Source organism: Eptesicus fuscus, chromosome 7 (genome assembly GCF_027574615.1).
Source record: "Eptesicus fuscus isolate TK198812 chromosome 7, DD_ASM_mEF_20220401, whole genome shotgun sequence".
NCBI lineage: Eukaryota > Metazoa > Chordata > Mammalia > Chiroptera > Vespertilionidae > Eptesicus > Eptesicus fuscus.
This window is the reverse complement of record NC_072479.1, coordinates 66,252,981-66,275,891: the sequence shown is the minus strand read 5'-3', so window position 1 is coordinate 66,275,891 and position 22,911 is coordinate 66,252,981. Positions and strand designations below refer to the sequence as shown.

At 38.3% G+C, this 22,911-nt stretch overlaps 1 protein-coding gene across 2 annotated transcripts in view; it reads left to right on the top strand.

Moving 5' to 3' along the window:
* The window catches only part of PDZRN4 (PDZ domain containing ring finger 4), a 350,110-nt gene that overhangs the window by 198,076 nt on the left and 129,123 nt on the right, over positions 1 to 22,911 (top strand). The window contains exon 1 of one of the 2 annotated variants that reach the window (XM_008140562.3): positions 13,889 to 13,957. The exons of the other annotated variant lie outside the window; for it this stretch is intronic. Coding sequence (XP_008138784.2) covers positions 13,889 to 13,957 — 69 coding nt within the window. Of the gene's footprint in view, positions 1 to 13,888; positions 13,958 to 22,911 lie in introns of those variants that run through there. 2 annotated transcript variants of the gene reach the window in all.

Here is a 22,911-nt window from a genome sequence, read left to right as displayed (position 1 = left end):
GAGAGAATCAGCTCCCTGTTGGGGAAATCTGTCAGTGCGCACAGAGGGCTCCCCTTCGGAGAATTTGGGGGAATTTGGCTTGCGGGTCACAGCTCTCCCTTCAGGGAATCTTAGTGCTTGCACAGAGGGGAATTTGGCGCGCAGGACAGACTCCGCCCCCCTTCCGGGACTCCGGTAGAGTGCACAGAGCCAGCTCACCTTCAGGAAATCAAGAGTGTGCGCCCTAGCCGGTTTGGCTCAGTAGAGAGAGCACACACAGGTCGCAGCTCCACTTCAGGGAATTTGGCACGCCGGATACAGCTGCCTGGGATCCCTGACTCACAGCGCATTCACACTAAAGAGCCAGCGACCCCAATTGTTGGTGCATGCACACATAGGGACCCTGAGTCTCAACGAGAAACCACACAAGGCAACAGAGACTCTGACACTCTAGTCTTGGTGCAGACACAGGGAAACTCTGACTCCTGGCACTTGCTAAGGATCTCATTTTCGGCACATACCAACAGTGTGGTGCAGACAGGGCCCCTGAATCTAAGTGTGCACACGAGACCACACGGAACACTGGGGACACTGACCCTGGGCAAGTCTGGTTCCCACCAACCAAAGGCAGCCACACGTCCTAGTGTCAGAGCACTTCAGTGAAACTCGGGTGGAGTGAAGTCCCCACAGCACACAGCCCAGGTCCACGCAAACGGAAGCTTGAGCTTTCTGGTGATAGCCAGAATGGGGAAACGAAATAACTCACAAAGGAAAGAAAATGTGGAGTCGCCAAGAAAGGAAATCAGTGAAGCTGAAGCTTGCAACATGACCGAAAAGGAGTTTAGAGTAATGGTCGTGGAATTTATACATCGGATGGATGAGAAAATCAACAACTTATGCAAGAATCAGGAAGAAATGAAAAGTGATATAGCTACAATCAAAAACACCATGGAAAGTTTCAACAGTAGACTACAAGAAGCAGAGGACCGAATTAGTGAGTTAGAAGATCAGGTACAGAAACAAGCTCAATCTCAACAGCAATTGGAGAAAAAAATTAAAAAGCAGGAGGAAAGCCTAAGGGAGCTTCGGGACAACATGAAACGAAGTAACATGCGTATAATAGGGCTGCCAGAAGGACAAGAAGAGCAGCAGGGATTAGAAAATCTATTTGAAGAAATAATGACAGAAAACTTCCCGGATATGGGAAAGATAAAAGTTACGCAAGTACAGAGAGTCCCAAGCAGGATCAACCCCAAAAGACACACACCAAGACATGTCATAATTTCAATGGCAAATATAAATGATAAAGAGAGAATCTTAAAGGCGGCAAGAGAGAGACAGAGAGTTACCTACAAAGGAACACCCATCAGATTGTCAAATGATTACTCAACAGAAACACAACAAGCTAGAAGTGAATGGACGGAGGTATACAAAGTGTTGCAAAGCAAAGGACTGAATCCAAGAATACTATATCCAGCAAGACTATCAATCAAAATTGAAGGGGAAATCAGGAGCTTTGCAGATAAAAAAAGGCTTAAGGAGTTTATTACCACCAAACCAGCAATGCAAGAATTGCTAAAGGGAATACTGTAAAAAGAAGAAATAAACAGGTAAGAAGGAATATAGACACAAAAATAGATATGACCACAAACAAATACCTTTCAGTAATATCTTTAAATGTAAATGGACTAAATGCTCCAATCAAAAGATATCGAGTAGCTGAATGGATAAAAAAACACGACCCATATATATGCTGTCTACAAGAGACCCACCTCAGAACAAGAGACTCACACAGATTGAAAGTGAAGGGATGGAAAAATATCTTTCAGGCAAATGGAAATGAAAAAAAAGCTGGGGTAGCAATACTTATATCTGACAAAATAGATCTCAAAGTAAATGCCATAACAAGAGATAAAGAAGGCCACTTCATAATACTAAAGGGAGAAATCCAACAAGAAGAAATAATTCTGGTAAACATATATGCTCCCAATATAGGAGCACCCAAATACATAAAAAAACTCCTGGAAGATTTCAAGGGAGAGATTAATAGTAATACAATCATAGTAGGAGACTTTAATACCCCACTATCACCACTGGACAAATCCTCTAAACAAAAAATCAGCAAAGAAACAGCAATCCTAAATGAATCACTAGACCAGATGGAATTAATTGACATCTTTAGAACATTTCACCCCAAAGCCACAGAATATACATTCTTCTCAAGTGCACATGGGTCATTTTCAAAGATAGACCATATGCTGGGTCACAGGCAAAGTCTCTTCAAATTCAAGAAGATAGAAATTATATCAAGCGTCTTCTCAGATCATAGTGGCATAAAACTGGAAATCAACTACAATAAATACAATCCAAAGAAATCAAACACTTGGAGACTAAACAGCATGCTATTAAACCATGACTGGGTCACCAGAGAGATCAAGGAAGAAATAAAAAACATCATGGCAACAAATGACAATGAAAACACAACAATCCAAAATCTTTGGGACACAGCGAAAGCAGTCTTGAGAGGGAAGTTCATAGCTCTACAAGCCTATTGCAAAAAACAAGAATCAATGGTAATAAATTACTTAACCCTACAACTCAAAGAGCTAGAAAAAGAGCAGCAAGAAAAGCCCACTGTAACCAGAAGGAAGGAAATAACAAAGATCAGAGCGGAGATAAATGACATAGAGACCAAAGAAACAATACGAAAGATCAACAAAACCAAGAGCTGGTTCTTTGAAAGGATAAACAAGATTGATGGACCTCTAGCCAGGCTCACCAAGAAGCAAAGAGAGAGGACCCAAATAAACAAAATCAGAAATGAAAGAGGTGAAATAACAACAGACCCCGCTGAGATACAAAGGATTGTTACAAAATACTACGAACAACTCTATTCCAACAAACTGGACAACCTGGAGGAAATGGACATATTCTTAGAAAAATATAACCTTCCTAAAATCAATCAAGAAGAATCTAAAGAGCTCAATAGGCCAATAACTATGGACGAAATTGAAGCAGTCATCAAGAAGCTTCCGGCAAACAAAAGCCCGGGGCCTGATGGCTTCACAGGAGAGTTTTACCAAACATTCAAGGAAGAACTAAAACCTATCCTCCTCAGACTATTTCAAAAAATTCAAGAGGAAGGAACACTTCCAAGCTCCTTCTATGAAGCCAGCATCACCCTAATACCAAAACCAGATAAAGACAACACAATGAAAGAGAATTACAGGCCAATATCCCTCATGAACATAGATGCCAAAATCCTCAACAAAATTCTAGCAAATCGGCTCCAGCAGTACATCAGAAAGATCATACACCATGACCAAGTAGGATTTATCCCAGGAATGCAAGGATGGTATAATATCCGCAAATCAATAAACGTGATACATCACATAAACAAATTGAGAGATAAAAATCACATAGTCATATCAATTGATGCAGAAAAAGCATTTGACAAAATCCAACACCCTTTCTTGATAAAAACTCTCAACAAGGTGGGAATAGAAGGCTCATACCTCAACATAATAAAAGCTATATATGATAAACCCACAGCAAACATCATACTCAATGGACAAAAACTAAAAACATTTCCCCTAAGAACAGGAACAAGACAGGGATGCCCACTCTCACCACTCCTGTTTGACATAGTACTGGAAGTATTAGCCATTGCAATTAGACAAGAAGAAGAAATAAAAGGCATCCAAATTGGAAAAGAACAAGTAAAGCTGTCTTTATTTGCAGACGACATGATATTGTACATAAAAAATCCGAAAGACTCCGTCAAAAAACTAATAGACTTAATAAATGAATTTGGCAATGTAGCAGGATACAGAATTAACGCCAAGAAATCTATGGCCTTTCTATACACCAATAGTGAACTTACAGACAGAGAGACTAAAAAGGCAATTCCATTTACCATCGCACCAAAAAAATTAAGATACCTAGGAATAAACTTAACTAAGGAGGTAAAAGACCTATACACGGAAAACTACAGGACACTGAAAAAAGAGATAGAGGAAGACGTAAACAGATGGAAGAACATACCATGTTCATGGATTGGTAGAATCAACATCATTAAAATGTCCATACTACCCAAAGCAATCTATAGATTCAATGCACTCCCCATTAAAATACCAATGGCATATTTCACCGACCTTGAAAGAACTCTCCAAAAATTCATCTGGAATAAAAAAAGACCCCGAATAGCCACAGCAATCCTGCGAAAGAAGAATAAAGTAGGAGGGATCTCAATACCAGATTTCAAGCTGTATTACAAAGCCACTGTTCTCAAAACAGCCTGGTACTGGCACAAGAACAGACATATAGATCAGTGGAACAGAATAGAGAATCCAGATATTGACCCAAACCACTATGCTCAATTAATATTTGACAAAGGAGGCATGAACATACAATGGAGTCAAGACAGTCTCTTCAATAAATGGTGTTGGGAAAATTGGACAGATACATGCAAAAAAATGAAGCTTGATCACCAACTTACGCCATACACAAAAATAAACTCAAAATGGATACAGGACTTAAACATAAGACGGGAAACCATAAAAATACTAGAGCAATCCACAGGTAGCAAAATCTCAGACATATGCCAAAAGAAATTCTTCACTGACACTGCCCCTAGGGCAACGGAAGCTAAAGAGAAAATTAACAAATGGGACTACATCAAAATAAAAAGCTTTTTCACAGCAAAAGAAACCATTAACAAAACAACAAGAAGGCCTACTGCATGGGAGAACATATTTGCAAATGGCATCACTGATAAAGGCTTGATCTCCAACATCTACATGCAGCTTATACATCTTAATAAAAGGAAGATAAATGATCCAATAAAGAAATGGGCAACAGACCTAAATAGAAGCTTTTCAAAAGAAGACAGAAGGAAGGCCAAGAGACACATGAAAACATGCTCAACGTCACTAATTATCCGAGAGATGCAAATCAAAACAACAATGCGGTACCATCTCACACCTGTCAGAATGGCTATCATCAACAAATCAACAAACGACAAGTGTTGGCGAGGATGCGGAGAAAAAGGAACCCTCGTGCACTGCTGGTGGGAATGCAGACTGGTGCAGCCACTGTGGAGAACAGTATGGAGCTTCCTCAAAAAACTGAAAATGGAACTCCCATTTGACCCAGTAATCCCACTCCTGGGAATATATCCGAAGAAACTAGAAACACCAATCAGAAAGGATATATGCACCCCTATGTTCATAGCAGCACAATTCACCATAGCTAAGATTTGGAAACAGCCTAGGTGCCCGTCAGCAGATGACTGGATCAGAAAACTGTGGTACATCTACACAATGGAATACTATGCTGCCATAAAAAAGAAGGAATTCTCATCATTTGCAGCAACCTGGATGGAATTGGAGAACATTATGCTAAGTGAAATAAGCCAGTCAATGAAAGAAAAATACCACATGATCCCACTCATTTAGGGATAGTAAAGATCAGTATAAAGTGATGAACAAAAAGATAGATACAGAGACAGTAAAGCATCAAACAGACTTTCAAATTACAGGGGAAAAGTTAGGGAGAGGTGGGGGAGTTATGAAATCAAACGAAGGACTTGTATGCATGCATATAAGCATAAACAATGGACGCAAAACTCTGGGGGGGAGGGCATGTGTGGGTGTGGGGTGGGGGGGTAATGGTAAGATATGTACACATATAATACCTCAATAAAAAATATTTAAAAATAAAAAAAAAAAAAAAAAAAAAAAAAAATAAAAAAAAAAAAATAAAATCCTGTGTAAGCAATGGATCCAGACTACTTGGGTTTGAGTCCTAGCTTCCCCATTTTCTACTAATGTTACTGCCCGTATCAAGAGGAGATAGTAATAGTACCCATCTCAAAGGGTTGATATGTGGATTAAATGAAATCAATAACTTTTCAGTACTAGAGCAATGACTGCTATTTTTAAAATTCTAAATAAATGTTAGCTCTTATTTTCAAAAATGTTTATGGATTATCACCATGCTCTACTCATAATAATGTTCAGTAAATACTGGTTGAACAAAAGTATTTACTGAGCATTTACTAGGCCATTTTTGTAGAACTAAAAATGATGATGGTAATATTCGGGGAAAACCCACCATGCTACTTATACATGAGACATGACCAAAATATGATACCTGTTAAAGTACATGGCCAGTTGGTCTATATATGGTTAAATCAAGAAGGCCAATATTATACTGGGCTAGATTAATAGTCATTAAAATTCCTCAAGGAAATATCATTGGACTACCTATTCATAATTGCAAAAATATTGCTTCATGCTGTCATTGGTTTCTTGCATACTTATGTCCACATTATGCATTAAAAGAAATAAATAGAACTTCAGAGTTATTACTTTGAATGTATTACATTACATTCTTTACACAAAAGAAGTATGTGTGTGTGTGTGATATTTATAAAAATTATTATTTCCTATGTCACTATTTTTTATATGAAAGACTGAGAAACAAACAGCATTTTAGAAGTTTTTTAATGATCAGCATAAGTGTACAATAGCAAACAAAGTGGACAGAAGAATGAATATAAAGTTTCTATGAAGTAAATGTCAAATAATGTAGTAGAGATTTATTATCACAGCAAAATTAGAAACAAATCACCTGGAACTCTAAACTACAGATGATTATTATTATACTCATATTATTATGATTATTATTAGCTAATATGTATCAGGTACATACTATATGACTGGTATACTTGACACATGTTATCATCACAACAATTTTATCCCTTCCAATAGCTGTTTGGTAGATTCTGTTATTTTCCTTGCTTTAGAGATGAGAAACCAAGAAACAGAGAAGATTAAAAAATAATAATAACTTGCCCAATATCAGATAGATAGAAATTAGGGAAACTGAGACTTGACCTAAGAGAGGCTGACTCTAGAACTCATGCTGAACTATCACACCAATATGGGCAAAAGGCTTTACAATTTATGAGTCCTTTCTCATCTATCTCATCCCATCTTTACAACATGCCTGCAAAGTCAGTGCTATTTTACTGTGTCAGTTGCAAAAATCCGCACAGGTAATAGTGACAATGCTCAGATGGGAACCCTAGTTCTCTTCTTTGCAATCTCACTCCCTTTATTCCCATTAAAGTGTAGTCTAATAACATGACAATTCTTAAGAGTTCCTAAATCAGTAAAGCAAAAAATAGTTGCAAAATGAAGATGGTCACCTAGTGAAAACAATGTGAAAAGGACACTTGGTTACACATGTATCTGTTGAACTGTAACCAAGAAAATGAATGACACATGGGCAGTATCAGAAGAGTTTTTATAAATCCATGCTATTAGTTGATATTCCATAGTGTTGTGCAAAACAACCACTGGATTAGAGTCAAAACGGTGTCTTATTGTGAAATTAATAACTTTCAGTACTAAAGTAATGACTGCTATTTTTTAAATTCTAAATAAATGTTAGCTCTTATTTCAAAAATGTTTATGGATTATCACCATGCTCTACTTATAGTAATGTTCAGTAAATACTGGTTGAACAAAAGTATTTACTGAGCATTTACTAGGCCACTTTTGTAGAACTAAAAATGGTGATGGTAATATTCTGGGAAAACCTGACCATGCTACCTAAACATGAGACATGACCAAAACATGATACCTGTGAAAGTACATGGCCAGTTGCTAACAGTTTTAGAAAGTCAAAGGTCAATTGACCAACTCATCCCAGTTTACCTGGGACTTAGGCTACCACTGCCCTTACATGTCTTAGAGTATAATAGTGGGGAGTAAAGCATGTGTGTACAAATGATACAAAGTAAGGTGATGTGTTCGAGGTGGGTATGGATAAAAATGCACTGAGAATTCAAAAGTTGAATTGTCTTGAGTCCAGGAAAGACAGAGCATTTAAACTGGACCACCAAGTGACAATAGATTGACACTTATTCTGAAAAATAAGATAGATAAGATAAAATCTGGGGCAGAGCTAGGAAGATGGGGACCTATATATAGCAGTTCAGTTTTTTCTGGATCCTGGAAAAGGAAGTGTGAATTCCAGTGGCCTTTCCAGGATATGGAGCTTTGAGTGCTAAGCTAAGAAAATCCCGGGGATAAGTTGGTCATTCCTATTGTGCAGTCTGGTACAGTGATATTGACTGGTTATTGAGAATATTAACTGAATGAAGGTCTTTAGCTGTGACATATAAAACCATTTCAATACTATGATAAATGAAGTTTACATTTTAACCACAACATACTTGCCTTATTTTAAGCTTGATCTATCTTTTTAAAATTATTCTCTCTCTCTCTCTCTCATTTCAGCACTTTCCATTTCCTTAGTCATCAGGATCAGGTGAAAGCATATTGATGTAGCTCTAGCTTCCTCTGCAAGAAAGTTAGCTCAGCAAATTAGCTCTAGAATTCAACCATGGAATTTGTAATTGGAGAACTGAGTTCAGATCTCTTTACTCAGTTTGACCTTGAACAAGTCACTGTCTCTCTGAGCCTCAATTTCTTTGTCTTCTGATTGAATATAAGATAATAAACTTTAGAAAATGTAAGGCAGTTAAGGGTCTACTCAGCATGCCCCAGGAGCCTCTAGCAGGAATGCAGGAAGGAGAGTAGGAAGGAAATGTTCAAGCTAAGTGTCAAGATAGGTGATAGACCTGGTTGGAAGGTCATATGACTGAGACAAGGACATGGCAGAGTGGAGTTCAGTTACCTACTGAACTGCCGGCAGAGGAAAAAGAACATCAGAGCCATTGCAAAGGCAATAGAGAGACCCACAATTTGTGGCAGCGTCACAGACTCAGGAGATTGGTGAGTCATGTTTGGATTTACCATCCCTCTGAGAGTAGGGACTGCAGCTAGGTACTGCCTTGACCACCAGGGATGAGACATAGGCACAGCCTCTTTGTAAATTGGTTTTTTAAATGTAGCAAAAATATAGAAAACATATAAAACAAAAGTTGATTGTATGAATTAATGTAATTGTGTAGTGAAATGCTACCCAGATCAGGAGTTAGAATTTTGCTAGCCACAACCTAAATTTTCTGGTGCCCCTCCTAATCACAGCCATCACTCTTACCATAAAGAGTAACCATTTTCTTGACTTTTTTGGTAATCACTTTCTTACTTTTATTATTACCCAAATGATGTGCATACCTAAAATGTATACCGTAATTTCCGGCGTATAAGACGCCTGGGCGTATAAGATTTTTCTGGGTTAAAAAGTCATTTTATACGCCGGAAAATACAGTATATTGGACTATATTGATGGGATTAGATATAATGGATTAGATATATTGGACTACTGTATTTTCCGGCGTATAAAATGACTTTTTAACCCAGGAAAATCTTATACACCCAGTCGTCTTATATGCCGGAAAATACGGTAGTTTAACTCCTGTTTTTAAATGTTGATAAACTCTCTCTTTTAATCTACAAATTTCGTCCCCATCATATGTATCTCTAGTCTCTTTCTCTCTTCTCTCCCTCTTTTTTCCTCCCTCTCTCCTTTCCTCTATCTTCCTCTCCATTCTCACCAGTTTCTTCCTCCCCCTCTCTTTCTCTCAGAAACTGGAATAGGGATCTATTTGTTTAGTTGCCCACAGTCTGAATTTGCTAATTGCATCTTCATGGTATAGTTTAATATGCTCCACTATCCTCTATATTTTATGGAATTTGCTCACTTTTGAGAAAGGTTCTTTAAAAAGTGGTGTTATTTTCTCCTATCAAGTGGTACATAATGTCCAGTTATCAATGTGTGTGTGTGTGTGTGTGTGTGTGTGTGTGTGTGTGTGTGTGAGAGAGAGAGAAGAGAGAGAGAGAGAGAGAGAGATATTAGCAACCATTAATTCTCAGTACCTAGATCCATTAATTAATTTAGGATTGCTGACATGGGCATGTTCTATTATTCCTGGCTGGAATCTATATGTATAAAAGCCTAAGTGATCATAATGACCTGTCGAACGAAATGATCGGTCGACCAGTCGCTGTGACCACGCACTGACCACCAGGGGGCAGATGCTCCACGCAGGAGCTGACCCCTGGTGGTCAGTGCACTCCCACAGCCAACCTCCTGTGGTTCCTCCACCCCGGCTGGCTGGCCAGCCCAATCGGCCCCAATCGGCCCCAATAGCCGGCCAGACTGAGGGACCCCACCTGTGCATGAATTCATGCACTGGGCCTTTAGTATTCAATAAAGAGAAATGCTCTCTCATCTACTCTTTAGTTACACACTGGCACAATTTATAGAGGAAAAGCAAGATAAATGCTGAATTTCTTTTTTTATTGTCTCTTACTTAGACCTCTTATATGTCAGTCTAGATCTTGACAAGCATGACCTATTTTAAATGCCATGCATTTTGGGGGGGGTTGTAAATAACAAAAAAGCAATTAAAATAAATAACTGTATCTTGAAGTTCATACCCAATGTATGTTTTCACACTTTGGTGCATTTTTTTCAAGGGTATTTGGAAAGTTAGTCATCTATTCTCTGATTATTTTTTAATCCATATTATCACAATTATTATTACTGCTCAAGATAGAGAATATCTAATCATTTGTATTTTTTAAAAATTGTCCAGTTAAATATTCTTTTCCTATCTACTTTAAACTTACATTCTAACTAGAGGCCCGATGCACAAAGATTCGTGCAAGAATGGGCCTTCCTTCCCCAGGCTGCTGGCACTGCCTTCGCTCTGGCCAGAGCAGCCTTTCTGCTCCTGCCTGGAGCTGCCTTTCTGCCTTTGCACACTGCCCTGAGGCCCAGAGTGGCTGGGGTGGGGTGGAATGCCTGTGTCCTGCCCCTGGCCACTCAGCGCCTGCATATGCAAATTAACCCGCCATCTTTGTTGGGTTAATTTGCATACTCACTCCTGATTGGCTAGTGGGTGTCGCAAAGGTATGTCCAATTAGCATATTACTCTTTTATTAGTTAGATACCAGATTTTGCAGTTCAGTCATTTTAAAAAACCTAACCTTCACATACTAATGAAATTTAGAGAACTTTGGAATTATGGGTAACCCTTCAATTCTATGAGATGAGCCCATTAGTAGCAGAAGATTGAATCTTTCCAGGATACATAGCCCAAGGGCAACATTTGGTAAATTATTAGAGAAGCCACCTTTGCTTCCTGAAAAGGAATAGGAGGTTGAATAAGTGAATAAAGAAAAGAGAGAGCCCTAGCTGGTTTGGCTCAGTGGATAGAGCATCAGCTTGCAGACTGAAGGGTCCCAAGTTCAAATCTGGTCAAGGGCACATGCCTGGGGTTGTGGGCTTGATCCCCAGTAGGGGGTAGACGACCAATCAATGATTCTCTCTCATCATTGATGTTTCTATATTTCTCTCCCTCTCCCTTCCTCTCTGAAATCAATTATATATATATATATATATATATATATATATATATATATATATGTGTGTGTGTGTGTGTGTGTATACATATATATATATATATACATATATATATATACTATATATATTAAAAAGAAAAGAGCCAGAGAAATTCCTGATAGAATAACTTTAATTTGAAATTGCTAATTTCACTATAATGTTCATTTTTTAGTTTCTGATGACTAACAAAATATGTTTTAAACCTGTGATTGTTTAATTTTTCAATGAAAGCTAACTATGAAATATGAGAAGAAAGCTTCAATAAGCAATGATAACTTAAACAATTGTTTCCTACTTAACTTTCAAACCGTGTCACATAAAAAGGTTTTATCAGTGGAAGAAACACTTTCACTGATACATGAGTGAACCATCCTTGCCTTACTGCATTCTAATTCCTTGATCTGACTTTTTAATGTACAGAATATAACACCTGAAAATCCTTCACAGCCCAGCAATACAGAATCCTTCAAATGGATAGGCAATGCTTACATATAGGATGTGAACTCTGGCATAAGAACACTTCATGGGAAGTAGTGTAGAGACACAGAGAAAATTAAAGTTTTTAAAACACCAAACATATGTATTTTACAGCTGCCCCTACAGGGATTGCTTCTGCTTGTGACCACCATTAATTTTCATAACGATCCCCTTAAATACCTTCTTGAAAGCATTCTTTCTATAAAGGAGTCAATATAATTAATATGACCACAAGTGGTTTCTAACTTGCAGGAAGTGCTGGTGAACTTTGGTCACATGCATTGCTCCCAATTATGATGCCACTTTCATGTAGGTCGCTCAGCTTGGCTTCCATCCAGGCCGTTAGGTGAAATTAGGCCCAGGAAATCGGATTATTACATCCCAAGGGAAAAGTCTGATAAGCAGCAGATGATTGCTCATCTCCTTGCTCCTTGCTGGTGTTGAGGTGTTGCTAGTTGCAAAGCCAATTTGTTAACAATTAGTACTCATTATAATCACTTCCTGCTATCAATTCTAGGCATTTGACAAAGCACTTTTAGGAAATTGGACCCCCAATACTAGCTATCCATAAGTGTTGAGCAATTAAAAATCTACAATATCCAATGTAATTCCTAACCAGAGTCATCAGTTTCCAAGTAATTATTTTTGCTTTGGAACCCACCTGCTATCCTGTCCAGTTTAAGGATGTGCGGTAACAAGGATATACTTCTTAATTAGCAGAGGTCGTGGATAAGTCAGTAGAAGAACAAAAGGAATTTTCTTTCATTATCTAGGTTAGCTGTTTATAGTATATCTTTAAGGGACAAAAATTGCCAGTTTGCAATACAATGTATATATTTGTGAATGTGAAATTAAATGCATTACTTCTGTTATCTAAATATGTAAGCTTAGTTTTTAAGTCTGCATTCACCTTTGTGCATTATGAACACTAAATATAGAATCATAAATGGAGTCATTGTGCATTATGTTAGAATTTAAATATTGCCAATGTCAGCTTTCTGAAATGTTATATATGACTTTAATAAGATTAGCATAAATACTATATGCAATTAAACTTTTTTCAGAAAAGGCATTATATTTATCTAATTTTTCAATATAGATCTACATGCATTACAGTGCTTCAAATTCATATTCAGTAGATGTGCTCTTATTATCTAATTAAAATATATATTATCGCTACAAATATTATCTCACACCTGCTTAAATGTTCTTTATTTAGACTAAGAAAATATGCCTTATTTTCTCTCTAAGAAATAATGGTCATTACATATAAACTATTCAGTTATTTTTTAGGATTAGAATTAAAACTGAATGACACCTCCTATCTCCTGTTCATTTCCCATATCACTCCCCAAATTTTCCCTTGCCTCTGTGTTTATTTTATAAATTTAAATAATTGCTCTTATTCATCTTTCCTTAGACTTAATAATGCTGAAAAATTTCCTCTAATTGTTGCAAAATACAGAGATGTGAACTAAATATGTTTCTTTCTTTAAATTTCTTATCCCCATATTAAAAGCTTATATCAATGGAGAAATGAAGTGTATGTTCTTTTTCTGAAATGCCCTATGCTAACCCCTCTATCCTTAATAAACAGAGATGGTATTGACACAAGTGAATTTTGTTTAACCACACTACATTTGCTTCTTAATTAGTGAATATTCATCTGTCATCAGCAGCAGCTATGACACCCCTCCCTGCTAACATGTTCTGTCATAAATAATCAATGAGGCACTATTAATATTCATGAGCTGGAATCTGTGTAGTCATGTGCACTGATGCAGAGACAGGGGGAGTGTTGCCATGAACTGACTGGAAACTCCGTGTGTGTATCCGTGAGCGCAAGATACTTAGGGAAAGCGGAGAAGAGCATGCTGCTACGCACCAGCCCGGCTTGTGCTTCCAGCTAACAGCGGTTTGTCTGTTTCTGGACTGAAGTGACTGATGAAAAACAGTAGTCAAGTCTGGAGGGTGATTCCCTTTCAGTTCACTTGCCTTTCAGTTCTGGGGAAATTAGAAGATTGGCTCTCTCTCTCTGCTTCTTAGAATGGGCTGCAATTTGTGCACTTTTCAGAAAAGAGAGGAACACTACAAACTGCTGTATGAAGTTTCCCAGGTGAGTGCAGGGTCTGAGACCAGCAACTAAACAGCCAGGCTTTGTGTTTGTCTGAAAGATGGTCAGTGAATTGTGGCTAGCTCTATGTTTTCTTTCAGGAGATTTCAGAATTGAGGGCAGACTTGCTGCTTGTGGGCTTTTTATTTGGGTTTTGGGTGGCAGTTTTCAGCTTCCTCGCCACTCCCCCTCCAGATGACTTCCTGTGGGATTCTTTTTAACATTTTTTGGCATCTACTGCCAAGATGTCAGTCAAGTAAAAGAAGTAACACTGAGATCCGTGTTTGTCATATTTTGAGACTCCTCTTTCATTTTGGAATAGTTGTTGACATTTAAAAATCAAATGGATTATTGTCTGCATAAATATTGGTATTTAATACGTCTGTGAGCTCAGTTATTTTGAATAGACAGGAAAAGTTTCTTGCCAAATCTTGTTAGCCAGAGGAATTATTTGATTAATGAGGAATTTTTGCTTTGGTTGAAGAGGAGGACCTGGTATATTTTTATTATTATGAGCGGGGAAACAGCTGATATTTCTTGGCTTAAAGAGAAGATAAATTTTCTTATCACTTGTTCTGGGATCTTTTTTTGTAATTTTTGCCTGTTTAGCACTAAGAAATTAATTTCCAGAGCTTGTTGAATATCTGTATGAATCTTAAGCAAAAGTGTATAAATTCAGATGTCTCTTTAGTGTATATCTGAGGGCTTTTCAGAATAAAAATAAGAAAACTATATCCATCGCCTTTGTAGTTTTTATACAATTGCATTAATTCACCATTTATTTAGGCAGGTTGTTTTCTCTGGAGGTGTATGCTCATGTCCAGATTTCTTGTTTGTCAAAAGAAAGTTTATTTCTCCATTCTTTCAGTTTGTCCAGATGTGACATACTCTACTCTTGTGTGTAGACCATATTGTTGATGAAAGACAATGTTCGGGATGCTGGTGGGCTGTGGGCACAACAGCCGCCAAGTGCCCACAGCCTACGGGTTCCCTCAGATTTCCCCCTAACGTGATTCATTTCACAGTGGGCTAATTACAAAGTGGATTTGCTGCACATGAAACAGCCTCCTCAGTTGCAATGTTAATGCACATTTTCATGGTAATGTGATCAGAGGCTCATTAGCCAGTTTCCAAAATGATCCTCTGCATTAATTAAATATAAAAATGACTCCTTTATCACCATAGAGAGGGAAGAGAAGATTAACATTGTTAATTACACCAGAAGCAGTACCTTTTGGCTTAGTTTTTTTTTACTACAAACTTGCAAGGATGGGCTAAAATAATACTCACTTCATAGATAAGCGCTCCTCCACTTTGACTCATGAAAACAGTCTCTAGGTGGAACACTTTCCTTTAGTTTGGTTTGTTGGAGTTTGAGTTCTGGCATTGTTTTGCTTTGGATAGTAGAGGAGCAGGGGAGTGGTTTAATCAACCTGTGTGTGTGGGGTTTTTTTTCCCCTTGAATTACTAAATTGATATAAAAGTGTAATAGGGGAGAAGTGGTAGGTGGCATCCTCCCTGAATTTGCCTGGGTTAAGCTGTTTATATTCTACTAAGAAATCAAGCAGGATTACTGCATCCAGAAAGGACCACGCTGGGTTTGTTAAGGTGCCGGAGCCTTTGTTGTGGGTTTTTAAAATGCTTGCCTGTGAGTTTTGGCTTTAAGTGCTTCCTAAATCTTGTAAAAATAGATAAGCCATACTCTTTATTGCCTCCACCTGTACCCCTCCACATATTTATTTTTTCTCTACTTCTGAGTTGCAGTACTTATGATCTTTAATAAAGGGATTGGAAAATGAAGTATTAGCTTCCATTGAACTGGCTTTTATTAGATAAGTTAAAACCCCAGCTTAAAGGTCTTGCATGTCTTTTCCAAGGGGAGCCCTCCTACAGTTTGTCCCCAGCTTTGCGTCCTATTTTATTGAGTTAATGGAATAGATAAGATATCAAAGGGAACCAGGGATAGGCTCATATAATACACTGAGCCCCGTGTGGTGCTGCAAAAACTAGGTTCTATTTTTATTTGGAGGAGAAGCAGCTCCGAGCGCACATGAAAGTGAGCGTGTTCTTTAACCAGGTGTCCACCAGGGCACATAGCTGCCCCCATTAGAGAGGATACTATTTACAAACGTGACTTGAGATTGGAAGCCTGAGTGTCCCTAGCTGGTACGTCAAAATGAATTAGGGCACAAAAACATGAGCAGCTGATTGTCCAAATCATATGTGCTTACGGACTTGTAGCTCTCAGATCACCTGCCCTTCTGTTTCTTTTGTTATTATTTCTTCAAAAGCTAAGGCGAATGAAAGTTTATCAGGGCATGTGATACATTTAAGATTAGCAGTGAATACGAAATGCAGAGCCACGAGTAACATGTTTATTTTTCTATAATAGAATCATGGTATTACACGTTTCCCCATTTTCTTCCTAGATTTAGCAATCTGATGATATGGGACAAGTAGAACACAATTTCGGTTTTATAACTGCAGTAAACAAAAGCAAATGTGCTCCCTTGGGAGTATGGTGGAGCAATCAGAATGATGTGCTGAGGTGTGAAATGAGGTCAAGTTTATATTTTGTTGCTTTCTTTTTTTTCTTTTTTGCTCTTATAGAGGAGCTAAGAATTTCAGTTGGCAGAAGAGAGGGAATGTCACCTCAAGAAACTTATTTTCAGCTGGAGTTGAGCCAATCAGGCTCCAGGATAAACACAGATGCAAGAATCTTGGGTTTGGGTAGATCCACCTATTTTCACACCAGGCAGTTTTCAAGCCTCCTTATACATCTGCTAACTTTTATGTGTGCCATAGGCACAAGTGTAATCTGCAATGATTTATTTTATCCAAACTAGGTTACTTATTAATCTCTTCAGAATTAATAAATGGGTAATTTGGACAATGCCTTTCTGTTGACTCAAACGGAATTGCCTGTTTTGTGTTAATCTGATTAAATAGCCAATGGGCTAAGAGAGCCACAGTGGCTTGCTAGCCAATTTCCGACCTAATAACAGATTCATTTCTGTGAGAGTGTTTGGTAATGCCTAAATCTGTTGATTTTTTTAAAATTGGGTTTTCCATAGATAAATCAAATGTAACTTTTTGATTGCTTATATAATGGAAATTACCAATGGGGTGGTCATTGGTGTTGAATAATGTCAAAAATGTGGGCAAATATTTAAAAGTTCATACTGTTAACATAAAACTGTTAAGATTTCATTAAAATCTCATATTGTGATGTGCAAGTTTCTTCTCTTCCTCTCTTGCCAAATCAGAGAAAGGAAAGAGAAATAGCCATTAACCTCAGGAAAATCAGGAGTAGAACAGCGCTCACTCTCCTGGCAATGTCACTGATGTGGCCACTGTCCTCTTCTAAGTGGAGACTATGGCACCATATAGTTGATTTACTCATTTGACTGGTTTGGTTCAAAGGTCTCCCCACAGCCTGCTCCTGTGAACCAGTAACATAAAATGAAACAGAACCTGCATTGAAACTAACAACAATCACAATATTGACAGCAAGCTGCTAGCACTGAACACTTACGTCATTCTGGGCACTGTGTTAAACACTTTTCCCCTAAGCATCATCTTATTTAATCCTCACAAAAACCCAATAAGGATAGCATCCCATAATTTTAAAATATGTTAAAGTCTCCTTTATTCTACAACAAATTCCTTGAATCTCATCATCCTTCTCTAGTTACTACCCCCCATATCCCTCAGAAATTTATTTTGTCATATACTACGTAAACCCAACTCATAAAGTCTTAACTTCTTTCTCCAAAAGTTATCCTTTCCCCATATTGCTTAGCAGAAGTGAAGGTCTCACTGTCAATAAAACACATAAACACTGAATTAAAGGGGATACTTCTGTCTTCTTCATCCACACAGTGACCTTCTGGCTATTGTGTTTCTGCACATTGCCCAGCATCAACTCCTGCCTTACCTACAAGCACATTTTTTTTAATTAACTCTTTGATATCATGGATAATAGCTCTCCCACTTAGAATTAGCCAATCCACCCCAATTGCTGTTGCTGGAATAATATTTCTTGAAAGAACCCAATGGCTCTGAATTCCTATAAAATCAAGTACAGCTTATTACAGTATGTTCAAGGACCTCCTGAGCTAGGTTCCTTTCCAGATTTCTCATTCACCAATCTTCCCCTAATGCAGTTTATAATCCCTCCAGCCCAGTCTTTTTACTTTTCTCTTTAATTTGGTTTACCAACCTGCAACCTTATAACTTAGTTCTTCTTCTTCAGCCTCTGTAGAACACCCTCTATATCTACCAAAGAGAAAGAGAGAAGACTTTAAGTAGATTGGGGAACTTAGAGGTCTATGCTCCACTAGATCTAGAAAGAGCAGATCTGCAGAAAGAATCAGAGACACTTGAGAAATACGGACATGGGCCATGAGACAGAAAACCCTAAATAATAAATTACAGATCTTCAGAGGGGCTTATTTTCCCAGTTCCATTACATTCCCATAATAAATCCATATTTATTTTAATTTGCTTGAATGATATGTCTGTTTCTTACAATCAGAAGAACGAATGAGGACACATTACCATATCTTGCTTTTGTCAACCACCTGGCGGGTGCCTTAAATTCTAGACATGCAGTTCAGTTCAATAAGCTTTCAGTAGGCTCCCGTTGCCAGTACGTGCCAAGTCCTGATCTTTGCCAAGGGGAATGCTAAGACAAATATGACAGTCCTTGCTTTTGAAAAACGGACACTCAAAAGAGAGACACATATGCAGAGAATTTTCATATAACATGGTAAATAAAGCGGTGAATCAACAGAGATGTTCACAGGCATCTATAGCAGTACAAAGGTACTCAACACAGTGGAGGGTGGGGGGTTGAGGAGCTGGGGAGAAAAACGAAAAGATGGAAGGGTGAAGAAGTCCATGACGTTGAGTACGGGAACTACAAGGGATACGTGTTTTTTAAACCTAGAGTGATCTGAGTAGTGGACAAGACTAGGCTCTGGACTGTCTCCTATGTCCTTAGTGTTTGTTATTTTGTTTGTTTTTAAAATGGAGAGATCACTCTGATAATAGTTTAGAGTGTGGACTTGGTTGTGGTGTGTGTTGGGGGGCTGATTGGGCTTGAGTTGGGGATGGTGTATTATATCCAGACCACAGTGAGAGAGACCAATTTGGAGGGCTATTACAAAGAGTAAGTTAACAGTAGAAACAATGTAAATGGGAGGACAGAATTGAGACCCATAAGGTCAATTCTATGGGTTTCTGGCTTGTGAGATGGGAGGTAGAGTAAATTTATGGAGAGAAGAAACTAGAGGTGGGAAATGAGTTCTGAGGAAAGGAGAGAAGGCTGTTGAGTTCACTTATGGGCTATCCAAGCAATGCTCTGCCCACAGTGAATGTTGGAAACAAAAACTTGGTGTATGTATGTTTGTTAGTTGAGATCACCCAGAAAGATGTAAAAAGTGTGGAGAAAAATTAACTTGTGAGCCAAGTATATAATATTGAGAAACAGGCAAAGGGGAAGAAAGAAAAGGAGAAATAGTATAATTGTTATAGAGCGAGATGGAAAATGAGCTGTGGGAGCAACCAAGAGAAGAGATTTTTTAAAGGAGTGGCCGGTGTGGTCAAACACATTAGAGTGTATGACGAGTTAAGAGCTGCAGTGTCTCTGGGTTGGAAAGATGTCAATGGCTACTCAGGTCTCTCTTCAGCTGCTGAGAGTGATGTCAGAGGCATTCTCTTAGCTGCAGGGAGCACCCTCCCCAAAGTTACTCCCCTCCCAGGAAGCCCACATCCAATGACTGACTGATGCAAGGGCATAAAGTTTGGCCATCTTTCCCTGAATAGGGGCACTCTGAAAGGCAATTCCACCTCTAGAGCTTTTGGCAATTGTTGGGCCTGCATCACAATTTGGTTCTTCTGCTCAAGGCTGCTTCCGTCTTCTCCTTTCTACAAAGGAATAACTCCTTAGCAAACATCTTGCACACTAAACTGTATCTCAGAGGGCTGGCTTTGGAAAACGTAACCTGGACAGAGGTCAGTGGTAACAATTACATAGCATTTTAATACAGAAAGGTGAACAAAATCCAAAAAGTGCTGGATTTAAAAAAAAGGCACACTGCACTTTGTAGAAGTTTTTCTGAGATATGACAGTTTATCAAAAGTAGAGTCACTGCTTATATTGTAGTGCAGTTTCACCTTTTTTTTGAAATGCAAAATTATTTAAAATTGCGAATTTTAAAAATAAAAGTCATCTTTAACTTAAAAGGTAAGATAAATTGATTTTACATGTTGAGCTACAGAAACAAGATAGTAGTGATGATGTAGTGATTAAAAATAAAATGTACATATGGGTATAATCTTCCTTATCTAAGACTTCTGAAGAGTGTTATTGGTATACAAAAAAACCTTTGTGAAGATAAATATTTTAATGATTGCAATTAATTTATAGGTTTAATAAGTGAAGTGTATTTTCCTACTAGTGGAATCAGTAGATCACATATTTTATTAAAATGTATACATTTAACTTCTTTATATTTCACCACTTATTGATCTAGATTTAGAAGAAGGTCAACTATGTCTAATTGAAATACTGTAAGAAAGCATTTTTACTGACTTCATATCCTATCTAATAAAGAAGGAATATGCTAATTGACCCTCACACCATCACAAAGATGGCGGTGCCTACAGCCAATAAGGAGGGAATATGCTAATTGACTGCCCTGCCCTCAAAGATGGCAGCACCCACAGCCACAAGATGGCAGCACCCAGTCCCCTCAACCCCGCCAGGGTGACAGGTGCTCCACGTGCCTGCCTCTGGAGTCCCCCAGTCCCCTCAGCTCCCCCAGCCACCCAGGGCCAGCCCGAGGCACAGGCAAGCCTTGTATGGCGGCTGCCCAGCTGCCCAGGGCTGCCTGAGGCTCAGATAACCAGGGCCCGCTGAGGCTTGCGCTGCTGGCAGTGGCAACAGCAGAGGTGTGATGGGGACGTCGCCTTCCCCTGATTGCCGGGTCACCTCCTGCCCCTGAGGGCTCCCGGACTGTGAGAGGGGGCAAGCTGGGCTAAGGGATTCCCCTCCAGTGCATGAATTTTCATGCACTGGGCCTCTAGTTATATATAAAGGGATATGTTGATAAAAGCATAGCTGATATACATGCTGAGAAATTTGACTCTTCAACTTACCTGAATGCTGGTTAAGTAGGATAATCTGATTAGAAAATGCTTTAATTTCAATTTTTGTTGAAAATATTTCTAAAACATATTATCTTATTTACATAATTACTTAACATATGCACATTTGTTATTCATTTTCAATCACATTAGACAGTAACAAATGAGCCTCATAGCTTTAGCAAAGAGTGATTTCTGAACTTTACAAGTGGAACTATTTTTGAAGATTAATTGATAAGTGAAAAATTCTTCCACAACAGCCAATTATGGTCTAGTACCATCATTTTACATAAGTTTACTTTTACATATTGAATTTTCACAAGTCATTTAATAGACATTCAGTCAATTTTATTAAATGATTAAGAAAGGCACAAAAATTAAATCACTAGTCCCTCAAGTAGAGGCCCCTTGATTGTGGTTCTATGAAGGACCCCTACCCTTTAAATATTTATAATCTATGAGGGAAAGACAGACAAGGATTAGACTCAATCATTTAGTCTTTTGCAAACACTACTAGTATATTCTCCCATTATCCATCCTAGGGCACATAGTATAAGAATTTTAGGTAATAGTCTTAATGTATGTTGTATTCTTTTGACATGAGACTTTAAGTACCACTGGGTGCTAATTTTGTCTTCAAATTTAGGATTCTAGGCAATTCAAGTACAGCTGAATAGTGTTTCTCAGATCTAACTGCAACATTTCCCAAGTCATCCACATAGCTTGTCCCTTCTCTATCTCCCTTCCAGCTGTATTCATTTATTCTTGCTTAATTCTATCACTCTCAGTGTGGAATAAAAGCTTTAAAAAGGTTGTTAGGAAGAATTCATTGTTTCCTTCAACAAAAAGCTAAAAAGGTAGCAGCCCTATATTCTCCTGTGTCTCAACATACAACATCTAATTGCTAATTTGTGCCATTCTGTAACAAGCTGTAAATCTTGCTTTATGGTTGTTTGGGTCCTGGTGAAGTATTCTCCCCCTTCGCCCCTCCCTATTTCTGCTTTATATAGCTTTTTAGAAATACTGTAGGAAATTTTTTTAGAAACTTACTCTCATCTCAGTGGAAATTAGGTTTTTCTGAACTAACCTCTCACTTCCAAGCCTCTTAAGGGTCTGTGTCAGCTATCTTTATTTATTATTTTTAGAGATTCTTTCAAGGGTATGTGAACAAATAAAATTTCTAAAATAGTATGGTGTAAAAAATAATGAATTCTCAGGTGAACAACTACTATTGTAATCACTGACACTAATTTTTTCCTTTAATTGAATCATGGTATTCGATTCAGATATTAATATTTTTTAAATAAAGGAAAGTTTAGAAACCAATTACTCTGTGTCTGCTTTGTGCTCAGTACTGTGCTAGATAGCAACAGGGGACCAAAAAAGGCCTAAGCTAAAAGGCCAGTCTTCAAGGTGATGTATTATAAATCGATTAGAGGCTCTTTGTGGAAATGTGTGGCCCTAACACTGTGGACATTGCAAAGAAAGGACAGCTCTGTAAGGGTCTTGTGGAACAGCTTAACAGTAGTTCTCATTTGGAATGGCCTATGTTAGGAGCCAAGGTTCATGGGTATACTATAATAATTCAGCATGATTATTATAGTACTAGAGGCCCAGTGCACGAAATTTGTGCACTGGGGTGGGGGTGGGGGTCCCTCAGCCCGGCCTACACCCTCTCGCTGTCGGACATCCCTCTCACAGTCCAGGCAGGATCCCTCTTGCAGTCTGGGACCTCTCACTCTTTACTGCCCACCTGCTTGCTGCTCCTTACTGCTTGGCTCACTGCACCTTAGCTGTGCTCGCCA